Genomic DNA, 13,890 nt, shown 5'->3' with positions numbered 1-13,890 from the left:
CTGGGACCCCCAACCTTCTTTGTCCTATTCTTGTGAGATGTCCCGCCCAGACTGAGCCAGAGAGGGAACCAGATGACATTGCCACCTCCACCAGCTCCAGCTGAATCACGAATGCCACCAAAGCAGTTCACACCAAAGATTTCACACCAAGTATCTAAACAAGAGAAGTGCCAAACAGAGGATAGATATAAAGAAATTTGGTCACCCTTTTTAATCATACTCAAAGTAGGAGGGCTCCCCACCCAGCAAGCCAGAGTCTTTAGCCCAGGTTCTTTTAATATTAACCTGATCCCGAATAAGTAATAAGTAATGTACAATGTAGTATGCTAATGTTTTATTGCAACTTTGCCTTAACAGAAAGTTTCTAAATGGCTTTAAAAACAAATTTATTTCCTGAAGTTTTTTAAATCTCTAGTCAGATAACAGCACATGTCAGCATCCATTCTGACCTAATGTTATAGATTTTTTTTTTTTTTTTTTTTTTGGTACAAAAGTTCTGAAATGCCATGTCTATCTCCTCTCTGGTTTGGTTAACATGCTGTCAGAGTAGCTATATTTACTTAAGAGTTTTATTATTAAAGTGCTGCTCTGTATTTCAGAAGGTGTTGCATTCTCTAAAACTTCATTTTGCCTATTTATAAGTGAAAGCTTGGATTCTGTGAAAATTGTTCTAATATTTTCTATATTGTATTTTAACCATAATCTGCAAAGTCATTGCATCCCGTTGTACATAATTTCTGTTCTCCCTAGCTTTGATGCATGCCTTGGTGTTCGGAAATGTGACTGCTATAATTCAGAGGATGTACTCCAGATGGTCCCTTTATCACACAAGAACCAAGGATCTAAAGGACTTTATACGGGTCCATCACCTGCCACAGCAGTTAAAGCAGAGGATGCTTGAATATTTCCAAACCACCTGGTCTGTCAATAATGGAATAGATTCCAATGAGGTAATAGTCAAAGTGGGGCTTCCATTGGCTTCTTAGATTTGTTCTAATTGGTTTTTTTGGTTAAGATGGTTTTATTCTGAAATTTTATGTGAAGTCACACACCAGAAAGAATGTGCATAAGGAATAAAGCTGAGTTTGTTATCCCAGAGGGGATATATAGGTTGTTGAACCATCTGTTTGGAAATATCAGACTCCCTGAAACTACAAATTCAAATTTCAGTAGGGCCACCTAAGCCCACCATAATTTGGAAGCACTGAAGTACCATTCAGCAGGGGTCTTTTTGATGATGCCCTGAAACAGAGGGGTTTCTGTCCTGCACCAAATGTTAAAGTATCCATGGCACTTTTCCTAAGAGTAGGGATTTCTTCCCTGTCCTTGACCAAAATTACTACTTCCTCCATCCTTACCCTCTCTTCACTGTTTGCAACCTTTTGTACATAGGTAGCTGCATTTCATGGATGTTGTCTGTGCAGAGGTTGTGAAACATGATTGGATCATTTAGGCTGAAAGGCACTGTCTGAATCTAAAATATACTTATTACTTCTTACATATTTTTAATGTTAACTAATTACTGAAGAAGAGTAACATGAGTGTGACAGTTGGAGAGAGAATTCTGGTGGTTTCTTTATATATGACTCAGCTAAATCGTTTATTATTTTACTCCATAGGATACAATGACTTTCCTTGGCCCAATGCTTGTTTGAACAAACCATTCCTGTTGAACATTTAATTGTCATTATAACATGTGTCCTTATAAAATAGCTCCAATAGCTCCAAAATAGCCTCAATAGCTCCAAAACCAATATAGAAATAAATGTGAAGATTTTGGTTTCAGAACATTCCTTTTGAAGTTTTCTTTTCTGGTGCACACAGAAAACACAAGGGGTGGGATTTTCACCAGTGCTAAATGACTTAGGCACATACTGGGAGATTTTCAGAGGAACGAATGCCAGTTACTTCTTCCTATTGACTTTCAAAAAGTTACTTAAGCACTTTTTTTGTGTCTCTCTCCCCCCCCCCCCCCCACCCAAAATTCTTGTGGTGCCTTGGTGGAAGAAAGAGAATGTTTTATCAGTTTTTATGCCACCCCTATATGAAAAAAGCATCTATGAGCAGAAACATGTACTTATTAATTTTCCTCTGCTGCACTAGATCTGCTGAGAAACTGACATAAGTGACATCAGAACCAAGCTCAAAACTACAATGGGAGCTTGCCTGAATGAGGACTGAGGAAAAACTAGGAAGAAGTATCCACCCTTTGCCTTCACCAGGGTTTTGCGCTGGACATGAACCTCATTCCACCTCATCACCATTCCCTTTTCCCCCTAACATCCAATGTAACATCATAGAGGGAACTCTGCAAGGGGGAACCTTAGGGAAGTTTTATCCCCCATAACCACTACCATGGATTTTACCAAAGAAGTGGGCAATATAGGCCTGAATAAGGATTGGTTAAGGATCTCAGGAACTGGACCACAGTAACACTGTTTGCAGTTAGGGTTCCTTGGACGGGGTGGGGTGGGTGTGATATTCAGGGTAAAACTCCATGATTAAACACACAGTTTAAATGGAAATACATTGATAGGCCTTTTCCTTCCTTTGCAGCTATGATTTGCAGCTTCCTATTTAAAATGCCTGTCTCCCATTCACACGATACATGATATGAACATTTTAAGAGGACTCTATTGCAACTCAACAAAATTATCATCACTTGTTTCTGCCCATGCCATATAGGCCTGGCATGAATTATTTGTTGTTTTATTTCTAGTTGGAGTCATTGTGCCAGGCATTGTTGCCACAAAGAACATACAAAGAATACAAAATAGCCTATTTTCTTCTATCAAAAAGCTGCAAGAATTGTGTGTGGGTTTTGTGCACAAGGTAAACTTGTAGTACAAATGTATTTTTAATTACCAAAAAACCCCTTAATATATTATAAAGTATCCCTGAAATCAGTGGGTGCTTATCTGTGTAAGGACTCAGTAAGAACTAACTAAGGACTGCAAGATTTGTGTATTTTACTTTAAATATAAATGCGTAAGAGAAAACCTCAGCATAAAGGCATTGTGTACATTGCTAGTAACTCAGATCATTTATGCAAAAAAATCAAATAAATTATTTTACACTTAACATCAATCTCGTTTTCCCTTTTTGGACAGCTTTTAAAAGACTTTCCAGATGAGCTGCGCTCAGACATCACCATGCACTTGAACAAGGAGATTCTGCAGCTGTCCCTTTTTGAGTGTGCCAGCCGTGGTTGCCTCAGGTCTCTGTCTCTGCATATCAAAACCTCCTTTTGTGCTCCTGGGGAGTACCTCCTCCGGCAGGGAGATGCCTTGCAGGCTATCTATTTTGTGTGCTCAGGTTCCATGGAAGTACTGAAAGATAGCATGGTGCTGGCAATTCTTGGTAGGTTAATGTTTAACATCTTCGAAGAAAATGAATAGTCCTCTAATGCAGACAATACTGTAAAGTTAAATGTTAACAAAGATAAACAAACATCTCCAGCTAACACTTAGACCACTGCTAACTGGTAGATGAGTGTGTCCTAGCAATATTGATAAGAGATGTGCCAAAACCAGGTCCCTAGATCTACTATACATGCAACACAAATATCCCTAAGGTTTTCGTTCGGAGTTAGATTCAAGACTAGAAGGGTCCTATTTTTAGTTCAGAAGAGGCCCAAATCGCATGAGTGATGATCTTACAATAATTCATCGTTCGAGGCAAAAATCTCAAGAAAACAGCTCTCAAGATGTTGGTACCATTAAATCTAATCCCAACCCACAGGCATAATTCAGCTTTAAACCCAAACCTAAAATCATGGCCTAACCCTAACTCAAATCAATGTAACACTGGGTACCCTGACCCATCTCTAGTCAGACTATGGAGTTAAAAACAGTTTGTTTTTTTAAGCTTATCTTTGCTATCAGCTTTCAAGGAAGCTAATAGCTAGAGCAGAGAGTGGAAATATGTTCTATTCTAGGATCAGCCACTGGTTTTCTATATGTCCATGGACAAGTCACCTGTTAACTGCCCCATGTTTCAAGTAATTGCAGTAACGGGGCCCAATCCAATGCCCATTAAAGTCAATGAAAAGACTCCCATTGACTCATGTGGATTTTGGATCAGACCCATCAGACTTATCTAGTTCAGTATTTGTAAAACACTTTGATATCTCCAGATGAAAGGTGCTATAAGTGTAAAGTATTATTTAATGTGAGTTGTTAAGCCCCTTTTGTAATTTTAGAATATATTCTTACATTTCTAAGGGCTGGTCTACACCCAGCCGCTAGTTCGGCGGCTGGGGATCGAAGTTCTGGGTTCGACTTATCGCGTCTGGTCTGGACGCGATAAGTCGAACCAGGAAGTGCTCGCCGTCGAGTGCGGTACTCCAGCTCGGCGAGAGGAGTACCGCGGAGTCGACGGGGAGCCTGCCTGCCGCGTGTGGACCGCGTCTGAACCGCGGTAAGTTCAAACTAAGGTATGTCGACTTCAGCTACGTTATTCACGTAGCTGAAGTTGCGTACCTTAGTTCGACTTGAGGGGTTAGTGTAGACCAGGCCTAAGTGTCACAGCCTTGAATAGTCATACAATACAGAGACAAAACAAATATTTACTTTCTGCTTTACTTGCTGTTTTTGTAGGACCGTGTTAGACCTTTGACATTACTGATCTCTATCTTTATAATTGAATTTCCTTTATTTTATTATTAATATACATTTAGGGGTTAGGTATTTTCAAGAAAATAATTATAATACATTTCTTTGTTTTATAACCCTTTAATTCCATTAAATTGACAATCCAAGCCACTCCAGACCATTACTCATTTGTAATTAGGAAGTTTAAAAATGGCTAGCATTTATTGGATCAGCTAAACCAATGCTATAAAATAGGGTGTAGAGAAATGATAAGCTTAAATATAACAAAAGGTCAAGAGTTGCCCAGAGAGGAATTAAGGTATCATTAATGCTTCCATTTTTAGGTATTTCTGAAAATGTTAATCAAAACATTTCACAATAGAGACAACAACAAAGGCTTAGAGGATTTCTCCATGAAATTAATGAAATCATAATTAGAAAACAGTGTGGATGAAAGTTTCATCACAGTGAATGGGAACTTCCTCAATTAAGTCTGATTAACACTAATAGCAGATGTATACATCAAACCTATATTACCCTAATGAGAATCTACTCTGTTGAAGTGAAGTAATCCAGGAGACAAATTCATCATTAAAACAGTGGATTATTGTCTGGTCTAATTTATAAATTATGGCCTATAATTTTATAATTTATACTCTACTTGTAATTCCAATAGAGTGGTCCTCGAGTTTGATACGTTTTCATTAGCAATACAATACAGTTAATACAACATTAGATAATTTAATACAATATAGCTATTTATTTTGGTTCCTCTTGATATTATCAGTTTATAATCATGAATATGGGGTCTTTAAGTAAAGAAATATATTTTAATTCTTAAATGACATGCTATTTAAATATACGTATTAGATTTATGTTTTAAAAGGTTAGCCAGAAATGTTTGGGGAGAAAAAATCATTCCATCAACCAAATGAATTTGTGAATAAGGCTGCAATGACAGAGAGATATTATCAAACAGATGTCTCCACATAAATACACACAAGCAATTCTGTTCTCCAATCAGAAAAGAGAAGAGCTGCTTAGACTGACTTATATGATGACATCTGTTTAAATGGCAAATGTTGGTGTACCCTGCACTTGCTCATTTTATTTTTTTGATAGTTATGTCTTCCGCATTCTGTCTATAATGTTTGCTCTTGAAAAGGAATATGCAGTAATCTTGTAAGATAAATTGTATTTTTTTTCCCAGCTGGTATTATTGTATTTAAAAGTCCTAAAGTATGAGATCTAGTCCGGATGGTTTATAGATTCATCATACTAAAATGTTCACACACCTGAGGAATTTCCGATTAGTATATTTGAAAGCAGTTTTGGTAAATTCAGAATAGCTTTTTTAACTAGTGCCCTTGTTTATATAGCTGACACTGGAACACCTTGCCTGCCCTCTCAGGAATATAACCAGGAAAATCTAGTCTAAAAAGCTGGTGATATCAGTCACAAAGTCAACATATCATTTTGCTTAGTTTTATATTGCTTTTGATTGAGTTGCCATTAGAACATAATGCAGTGAAATTATAGCAAAATATTTGTATTGGTGTGGTGTTGTATCTATTATGTTTACCATTCTGATCATAAACACAATTGGTCCTAATTACCATTTACACTAAGGGCACTTTACTCCATTCTTAAAATACATTTAGGGCCCTTTTATGCTGTCAGAGCTGTGTAACATAATCTTATGTAAATATGGATCAGTCCCTACTGGGTTTACTGTAGGCACTTGTGAAAACAGAATGTTGTAACATCTGGATCTTTACAGTGAAGATGCAGTAGCAATAGAAAGCAAAACTGATCTGCTTTAAGCAACTTCTAGTGGGTTGTTGTTTTTTTAAACTCTTAAGTTAAGCGTTCCAGTGCAATATCCATTTGGAATTACCAACTGAATGGAATTTCAGCTTTGAAATACTGTCTTTTACTTATATGTACAAATATTTCTGAACATTTCACCATAAAATTTCCATGCTGTCAGGATCAGTTGTGCCCTTTAATACATGTGCGACTCAAAGGCAGTCATGCCTATATCTGAAGGTATAACGGCTTGAGAATCAATTTGGTTTTTTTATTGACGGGAATTTTGTTCAACTGAATCCCCTGTTTTGCAACAATACACTGGTAAGGTATACAATGACACATAGCCACCGTACATTGCAAATCATTCACCATGCAGATTTTAAGTAAAAAATATATATATTTAAAAGAGCCCTTCCTTAGAGCCATCTTTTTGATTATAAATACTTTTGTCAGTTTTCCTCCTTTCTGACAGAGGGTCTGTGAATGAGCCTCTACTTTTGCAGACACAAAATTGCACCTGTCACTAATTGCTGGTGAAAACACTTATATTTGTATAGCTAATTACTATATTGCTCCCTTCAAGAAGGTAGTTACACATCTGGAGATTAGCATTTGTACCTTCCACCAATTGTAGGTGCAGAAGTAATATTGCACCTGCAAAAATCGAGAAAGCTTTTAAATATCAGATCATGGATGTCTTTAAAATGTTAGGAATTAAATTGTGCAGTAGCAGCAGCAGACTTTAAATTTTAGCAGTTAACATTAAATGGACCTTTAAGTTTCAAAGGAGAGTCAAGTATTTATTCTTTTGAAATAACTTTCCTATTTTCCTTTAGGTAAAGGAGATTTAATTGGAGCAAACCTCTCAATTAAAGACCAAGTTATTAAAACAAACGCAGATGTTAAAGCTCTAACCTACTGTGACCTCCAATGCATTATCCTCAAAGGACTCTTTGAAGTGCTCGATCTTTACCCGGAGTATGCTCACAAATTTGTGGAAGACATTCAGCATGATCTCACATACAATCTGCGAGAAGGCCATGAAAGTGATGTAAGTACGTTAAGCTATCTGCAGTGTCCATTAGCTTTAAAGATGATTCTCGTACTTAGGTGGTTTAGATTATCGCAGTAAAATAAGGCTTTATTGTTCATTTTAAAATGACTACTCATTATGCTTGACATGATAATTCAGTCGTTAACCACATGAATTATTGATTGGGTAATCCCAACATGACCTCTTTTTTCTCACATGTCTATGTGAAAACATTATTTATGAATGATTCCTTTTGAGTGGATTTTGTCCTCCTGTGCTTATATTTAACAACTATTTGCTATCATATAAAATATGTACCCAAAGATGTACTAGAGTTACAGCTCCTATAGATCCTGAAATGCCAGGTTAATGAATATTAACTTCATAGCTCACTGAATTCTCCATTTCACATTAAAAATTTTCAGTGCTACCTGGGCTTGAAATGAGCTCTTATATGAACAACTGTTTTTCAAAGCAGTACAGATAAATATATTTTGCTGTTTAATCCAGGACTTCATAGGTATGTGACTGTGCAGAAAATCAGTATGTTGTACAACCTGTGCTTGCAAGGAAGAAGCTCTGAATAGGATATTGCTAAGGACCACAAAATGGATTGACCAAAACACTTTATAGTTTGCCACACAATTTCAGTTATACTAACAGTTTAATAATTAAAACATTTGGAGACAACTCTCCTTTTGTGATTCAACATATAAATGTATAAAATCTCCCAGGTAAGGGGAAGTGTTTAACTGAGTCTAAGTAACCACAAGACCAAGTATACTAGTTAGAAAATAGTGATGGACAACGTTCAAGAGGTTCAAAGGTTTGGTTCACATAAGCTTTGATAAGTTTAGGTGTTTATCTGAATTTCTCTGATTTTGTGAAGCTTCACAGTGACTCCATGGAATGAAGCCTTGGATAACCTAAAGCACATGATCTGGATCTTAGTCCAAACGTTTCCATAGCTATCTGCATGAACTATACTCTGTGGGCAAACAGACTCATCCACCCAATCCCATAGCAGCTCTCAGGCATGTGGACTGTGGCCAGCTACTGCATAGTACAGGGGAAGAAGGGGATGTGGCCTACTGCTCAACTATTTCATGGGGCCAGGAACCAATGGATGCACAGTGCATGGACCCAAACAGCATCATGTCGTCATCCTGCCCATATCCACTGCCGCATGTTCCTGCACAGAAAGTCACTGTGGAGCTCAGTTCTGCAGCATGTTAGCCTGTGCACAGCATAGCCTGCATTAAGACAGCTTTATGCCCTAAAGCAAGGGAGATAGACCAGGGTGTCTCTCTGTCAATGCTGACTGTCAATGTTGTATTTTGGCTATATTTAATCTTAATATCTCGGCATGCCCTAGATCTTATGTGTCCTAGAATGCATTGTGCTCCTCCCATCCCTGCAGCAGCTGGGAAGCCCCAGAACTCATTGGGACTAAGATAGCAACTGAGCCAGCATATATGGCCAAACCTTTGCTGCAAACGGTAGAAGAATGTTAGCTAAATGAAGCCAAGAGGCCTCTCGGGGGTTGGGGAGGAGTTTGTGATACCATCTCAATCTAGAAAAGGGAATTGGTTCACTTCAAGATTGTGGCTGAAATTTGGGCTTTCCTCTTCTGTCTTGTACAGGTTCACACTTCCCTATGTAAAAAATGTTTCACACTTTTCATTATACTGGCAAGTTTGTAAATTATCATACATATTGTATCCATATAAACCTATTCAATCCCTACAAAATTAGGCACAATCCCTTTCTCTTTTGAGGTGATAGGGTGGTAGACAGGCTCTTCTCCCCATCCCCGTCCCCACTTGGCCCCCACTGAAAGCCAGCACACCCTCTCACCCCCTTCTGGGTGATGTTTCCCTCAGTATACTCAGAGGGAATGTCCAAGAGCAGTGCTTATAGGACTGCCTTATATATCACAGCCTCAACCAATTGGTGTTTTCTATGCTTCAATGTCATTGCAAGAGTAATGCTTTTGATGATGGGATTCAAAGCATTGTAGGATGTATCAAGAAGATTTTTTTTCTGTCTTTCTTTTCCAAGCAGGTTTAAAATTTAATGATACCTCTAGAACTTTATGGGAAATTTTAGTTTTGTAGGATTTTCTCCTCCTTAGTTTAGAGGATCATTTATTTATTTGAACCAGTCACTTTTTTTTTGTTACCTCATTCTTTTCTCTTTCTTTCTCTCTTCCCCTACATTTTACATGACAGAAAATTTGGTACTCATGAAAACTGAGTGTGAATTTGAGGCTCATGAAAGTGGATCAATAGCAGTAAGAGCCAGGCATACTGCAGGCAAGAGTAGCCTGACTTTTCCCATGATGACTTGCCAGTGTATCTCAATCCTGACAGACAACATATGCACCATTCACGAAGCACCCCTGGAGAAAACTCCACCAATTCTCTCAGATGACTGAGCTTACTTTTACTTATAACTAGAATTGGGTGAATTTTTTTTTAGCATAGTAAATTTGCCATAAATGTATTTTTCAGGGCACTGAAACTATTTGGGAATTTGGGTTAAATTTGGCAAAGACTTTCAACTGGGAAAAAATCAGGATGGGTTTTTTTTCCCCCAACATTTTCAGAATAAACCATTTTGACACATCCTTTCAAAATGACATTTTGCAAATGAAATGTCAATTTGAAACGACATTTATTTAGAAAATGTCCATTCGAAACAACTTTTGAAGTGTTTCGTTCACTCGAACAAAAACTTTTTTTTTTTTTTTTTTTTTAAGGAAAAACAAAAAAAAATTCAGTTCCTGTTTGCAAGGAACCAGTTGTTGTTTTTTCTGGTTTGGCCACTGAAAAATCTATTCGTTATTCTGCTCTATTCTTAATTAGTTTGATCCCCTAAGGAATTAGACCTGTGGGGACATCTTTCAGTCTGTATCAGGAAGCCAGGTGGGATGGATCCCAAGAGGAGGAGATGGGTGGTGATGGTCGGGGACTCCCTCCTAAGGGGGATGGAGTCATCCATCTGCCGTCCAGACTGAGAAACTCGAGAAGTGCTGCTTGCCTGAAGCCAGAATTCAGGATGTGATGGAGTGTCTGCCGAGACTGATCAAGCCCTCGGACCGCTACCCCTTCCTACTTCTCCATGTGGGCACCAATGATACTGCCAAGAATGAACTTGAGTGGGTCACTGCAGACTACGTGGCTCTAGGAAGAAGGATAAAGGAGTTTGAGGCACAAATCGTGTTCTCGTCCATCCTCCCTGTTGAAGGAAAAGGCCCAGGTAGGGACCCTCGAATTGTGGATGTAAATGCGTGGTTGCGCAGGTGGTGTTGGAGAGAGGGCTTTGGAGTCTTCGACCAGGTGATGGTATTCCAGGAAGAAGATTGCTAGGAAGAGATGGGATCCACCTAATGAAGAGAGGGAAGAACATCTTCGCAGGCAGGCTTGCTAACCTAGTGAGGAGGGCTTTAAACTAGGCTCGCCGGGGAATGGAAACCTAAGCCCAGAGGTAAGTGGGATACCGGGAGGAAACACAAGGAGGAGGGTTCAACAGGGCTCCTGATTCATACTGAGAAAGTAGGACAATCGGCTAGTTATCTTAGGTGCCTGTACACGAACACAGGAACAAGCAGAAAGAATTGGAAGTCCTGGCACAGTCAAGGAACTATGCTGTGATTAGGTATCAGAGGGGTAGCTGTGTTAGTCTGGATCTGTAAAAAGCAACAAAGAGTCCTGTGACACCTTAAAGACTAACAGATGTATTGGAGCTTAAGCTTTCGTGTGTCTGACGAAGTGGGCATTCACGCACGAAAGCTTATGCTCCAATACATCTGTTAGTCTTTAAGATGCCACAGGACTCTTTGTTGCTTTTATGATGTGATTGGAATAACAGAGACTTGGTGGAGTAACTCACATGACTGGAGCACTGTCATGGATGGATATAAACTGTTCAGGAAGGACAGGCAGGGGAGAAAAGGTGGAGGAGTTGCACTGTATGTAAGAGAGCAGTATGATTGCTCAGAGCTCCAGTCTGAAACTGGAGAAAAGCCTGTTGAGAGTCTTTGGGTTAAGTTTAGAGGCAAGAGCAACAAGGGTGGTGTCGTGGTGGGCATCTGCTATAGACCACCAGATCAGGAGGATGACGTAGATGAGGCTTTCTTCAGACAACTAACAGAAGTTTCCAGGTTACAGGCCCTGGTTCTCATGGGGGACTTCAATCACCCTGACATCTGCTGGAAGAGCAATACAGCAGTGCACAGACAATGCAGGACATTTTTGGAGTGTGTTGGGGTCAACTTCCTGGTACAAGTGCTAGAGGAACCAACTAGGGGCCATGCCCCTCTTGACCTACTGCTCACAAACAGGGAATTATTGGTAGGAGAAGTAGAAGTGGGTGGCAATCTAGGCAGCAGTGACCATGAGATGGACGAGTTCAGGATCGTGACAAAAGGAAGAAAGGAGAGCAGCAGAATAAGGATCCTGGACTTCAGAAAAGCAGACTTTGACTCCCTCAGGGAATTGATGGGCAGGATCCGCTGGGAGGCTAATATGAGGGGGAAAGCAGTCCAGGAGAGCTGGCTCTATTTTAAAGAAGCCTTATTGAGGGCGCAGGAACAAACAATCCCGATGTGCAGAAAGAATAGCAAATATGACAGGCGACCAGCTTGGCTTAACAGAGAAATTTTCTGTGAACTTAAACACAAAAAGGAAGCTTACAAGAAGTGGACATTTGGACAGATGACTAGGGAGAAGTATAAAAATATTGCTTGAGCATGCAGGGGTGTGTAATCAGGAAGGCCAAAGCACAATTGGAGTTGCAGCTAGCAAGGGATGTGAAGGGTAACAAGAAGGGTTTCTACGGGTATGTTAGCAACAAGAAGAAGGTCAGGGAAAGTGTGGGACCCTTCTTTAATGGGGGAGGCAACTTAGTGACAGATGATGTGGAAAAAGCTGAAGTACTCAATGCTTTTTTGCCTCTGCCTTCACAGACAAGGTCAGTTCCCACACTGCTGCACTGGGCAGCACGTTATGGGGAGGAGGTGAGCAGCCCTCAGTGGTGAAAGAACAGGTTAAGGACTATTTAGAAAAGCTGGACATACACAAGTCCATGGGGCCAGATGCGCTGCATCTGAGGCTGCTGAGGGCGTTGGCTGATGTGATTGCAGCGCCATTGGCCGTTATCTTTGAAAACTCATGGCGATTGGGGGAGGTCCCGGACGATTGGAAAAAGGCAAATATAGTGCCCATCTTTAAAAAAGGGAAGAAGTAGAATCCGGGGAACTATAGACCGGTCAGCCTCACCTCAGTCCCAGGAAAAATCATGGATCAGGTCTTCAAGGAATCCATTTTGAAGCATTTGGAGGAGAGGAAGGTGATCAGGAACAGTCAACATGGATTCACCAAGGGCAAGTCATGCCTGACCAACCTGATTGCCTTCTATGATGAGATAACTGGCTCTGTGGATATGGGGAAAGTGGTGCACGTTATATACTTTGACTTTAGCAAAGCTTTTGATACGGTCTCCCACAGTTAGAGACTGCCAGCAAGTTAGAGAAGTATGGATTAGATGAATGGACTATTAGGTGGATAGAAAGCTGGCTAGATCATCGGGCTCAATGGGTAGTGATTAATGGCTTGATGTCTAGTTGGCAGCTGGTATCAAGTGGAGTGCCCCAGGGGCCAGTTTTGTTCAACATCTTCATTAATGATCTGGATGATGGGATGGATTGCACCCTCAAGTTCACGGATGACACTAAGCCGGGGGGAGAGGTAGATACGCTGGAGGGTAGGGATAGGGTCCAGAGTGACCTAGACAAATTGGAGGAAAGAAATCGTTGAGGTTCAACAAGGACAAGTGCAAAGTCCTGCACTTAGGACGGAAAAATCCCATGCACTGCTACAGGCTGGGGACCGACTAGCTAAGCGGCAGTTCTGCAGAAAAGGACCTGCGGATTACAGTGAACAAGAAGCTGGATAGGAGTCAACAGTGTGTCCTTGTTGCCAAGAAGGCTAACAGCATATTGGGCTGTATTAGTAGGAGCGTTGCCAGCAGATGGAGGGAAGTGATTATTCGCCTCTATTCAGCACTGGTCAGGCCACATCTGGAGTATTGCATCCAGTTTTGGGCCCCCCACTACAGAAAGGATGTGGACAAATTGGAGAGAGTCCAGCAGAGGGAAAATGATGAGGGGGCTGGGGCACATGACTTATGAGGAGAGGCTGAGGGAACTGGGCTTATTTAGTCTGCAGAAGAGAAGAGTGAGGGAGGATTTGATAGCAGCCTTCAACTACCTGAAGTGGGAGGGGGTTTCCAAAGATGGAGCTAGACTGTTCTCAGTGGTGGCAGATGACAGAACAAGGAGCAATGGTCTCAAGTTGTAGTGGGGCGGGTCTAGGTTGGATATTAGGAAAAATTATTTCACTAGGAGGGTGGTGAAGCACTGGAATGGGTTAGCTAGGGAGTTGGTGGAAT

General features: G+C 40.3%; 1 protein-coding gene across 1 annotated transcript in view; it reads left to right on the top strand.

Annotated features, from left to right (window-relative positions):
- KCNH8 (potassium voltage-gated channel subfamily H member 8) overlaps positions 1–13,890 on the top strand; it is a 364,361-nt gene that overhangs the window by 300,722 nt on the left and 49,749 nt on the right. Inside the window, exons 9-11 of the mRNA XM_024197376.1 lie at positions 751–950; positions 3,111–3,360; positions 7,241–7,455. Coding sequence (XP_024053144.1) covers positions 751–950; positions 3,111–3,360; positions 7,241–7,455 — 665 coding nt within the window. The remainder of the gene's footprint in view (positions 1–750; positions 951–3,110; positions 3,361–7,240; positions 7,456–13,890) is intronic.

Source organism: Terrapene carolina, unplaced genomic scaffold (genome assembly GCF_002925995.2).
Source record: "Terrapene carolina triunguis isolate 2854851 unplaced genomic scaffold, T_m_triunguis-2.0 Scaffold84, whole genome shotgun sequence".
Classification (NCBI taxonomy): Eukaryota; Metazoa; Chordata; order Testudines; family Emydidae; genus Terrapene; species Terrapene triunguis.
Note: the sequence above shows the minus strand (reverse complement) of the source record. Positions and strands in the feature narration are given on the sequence as shown.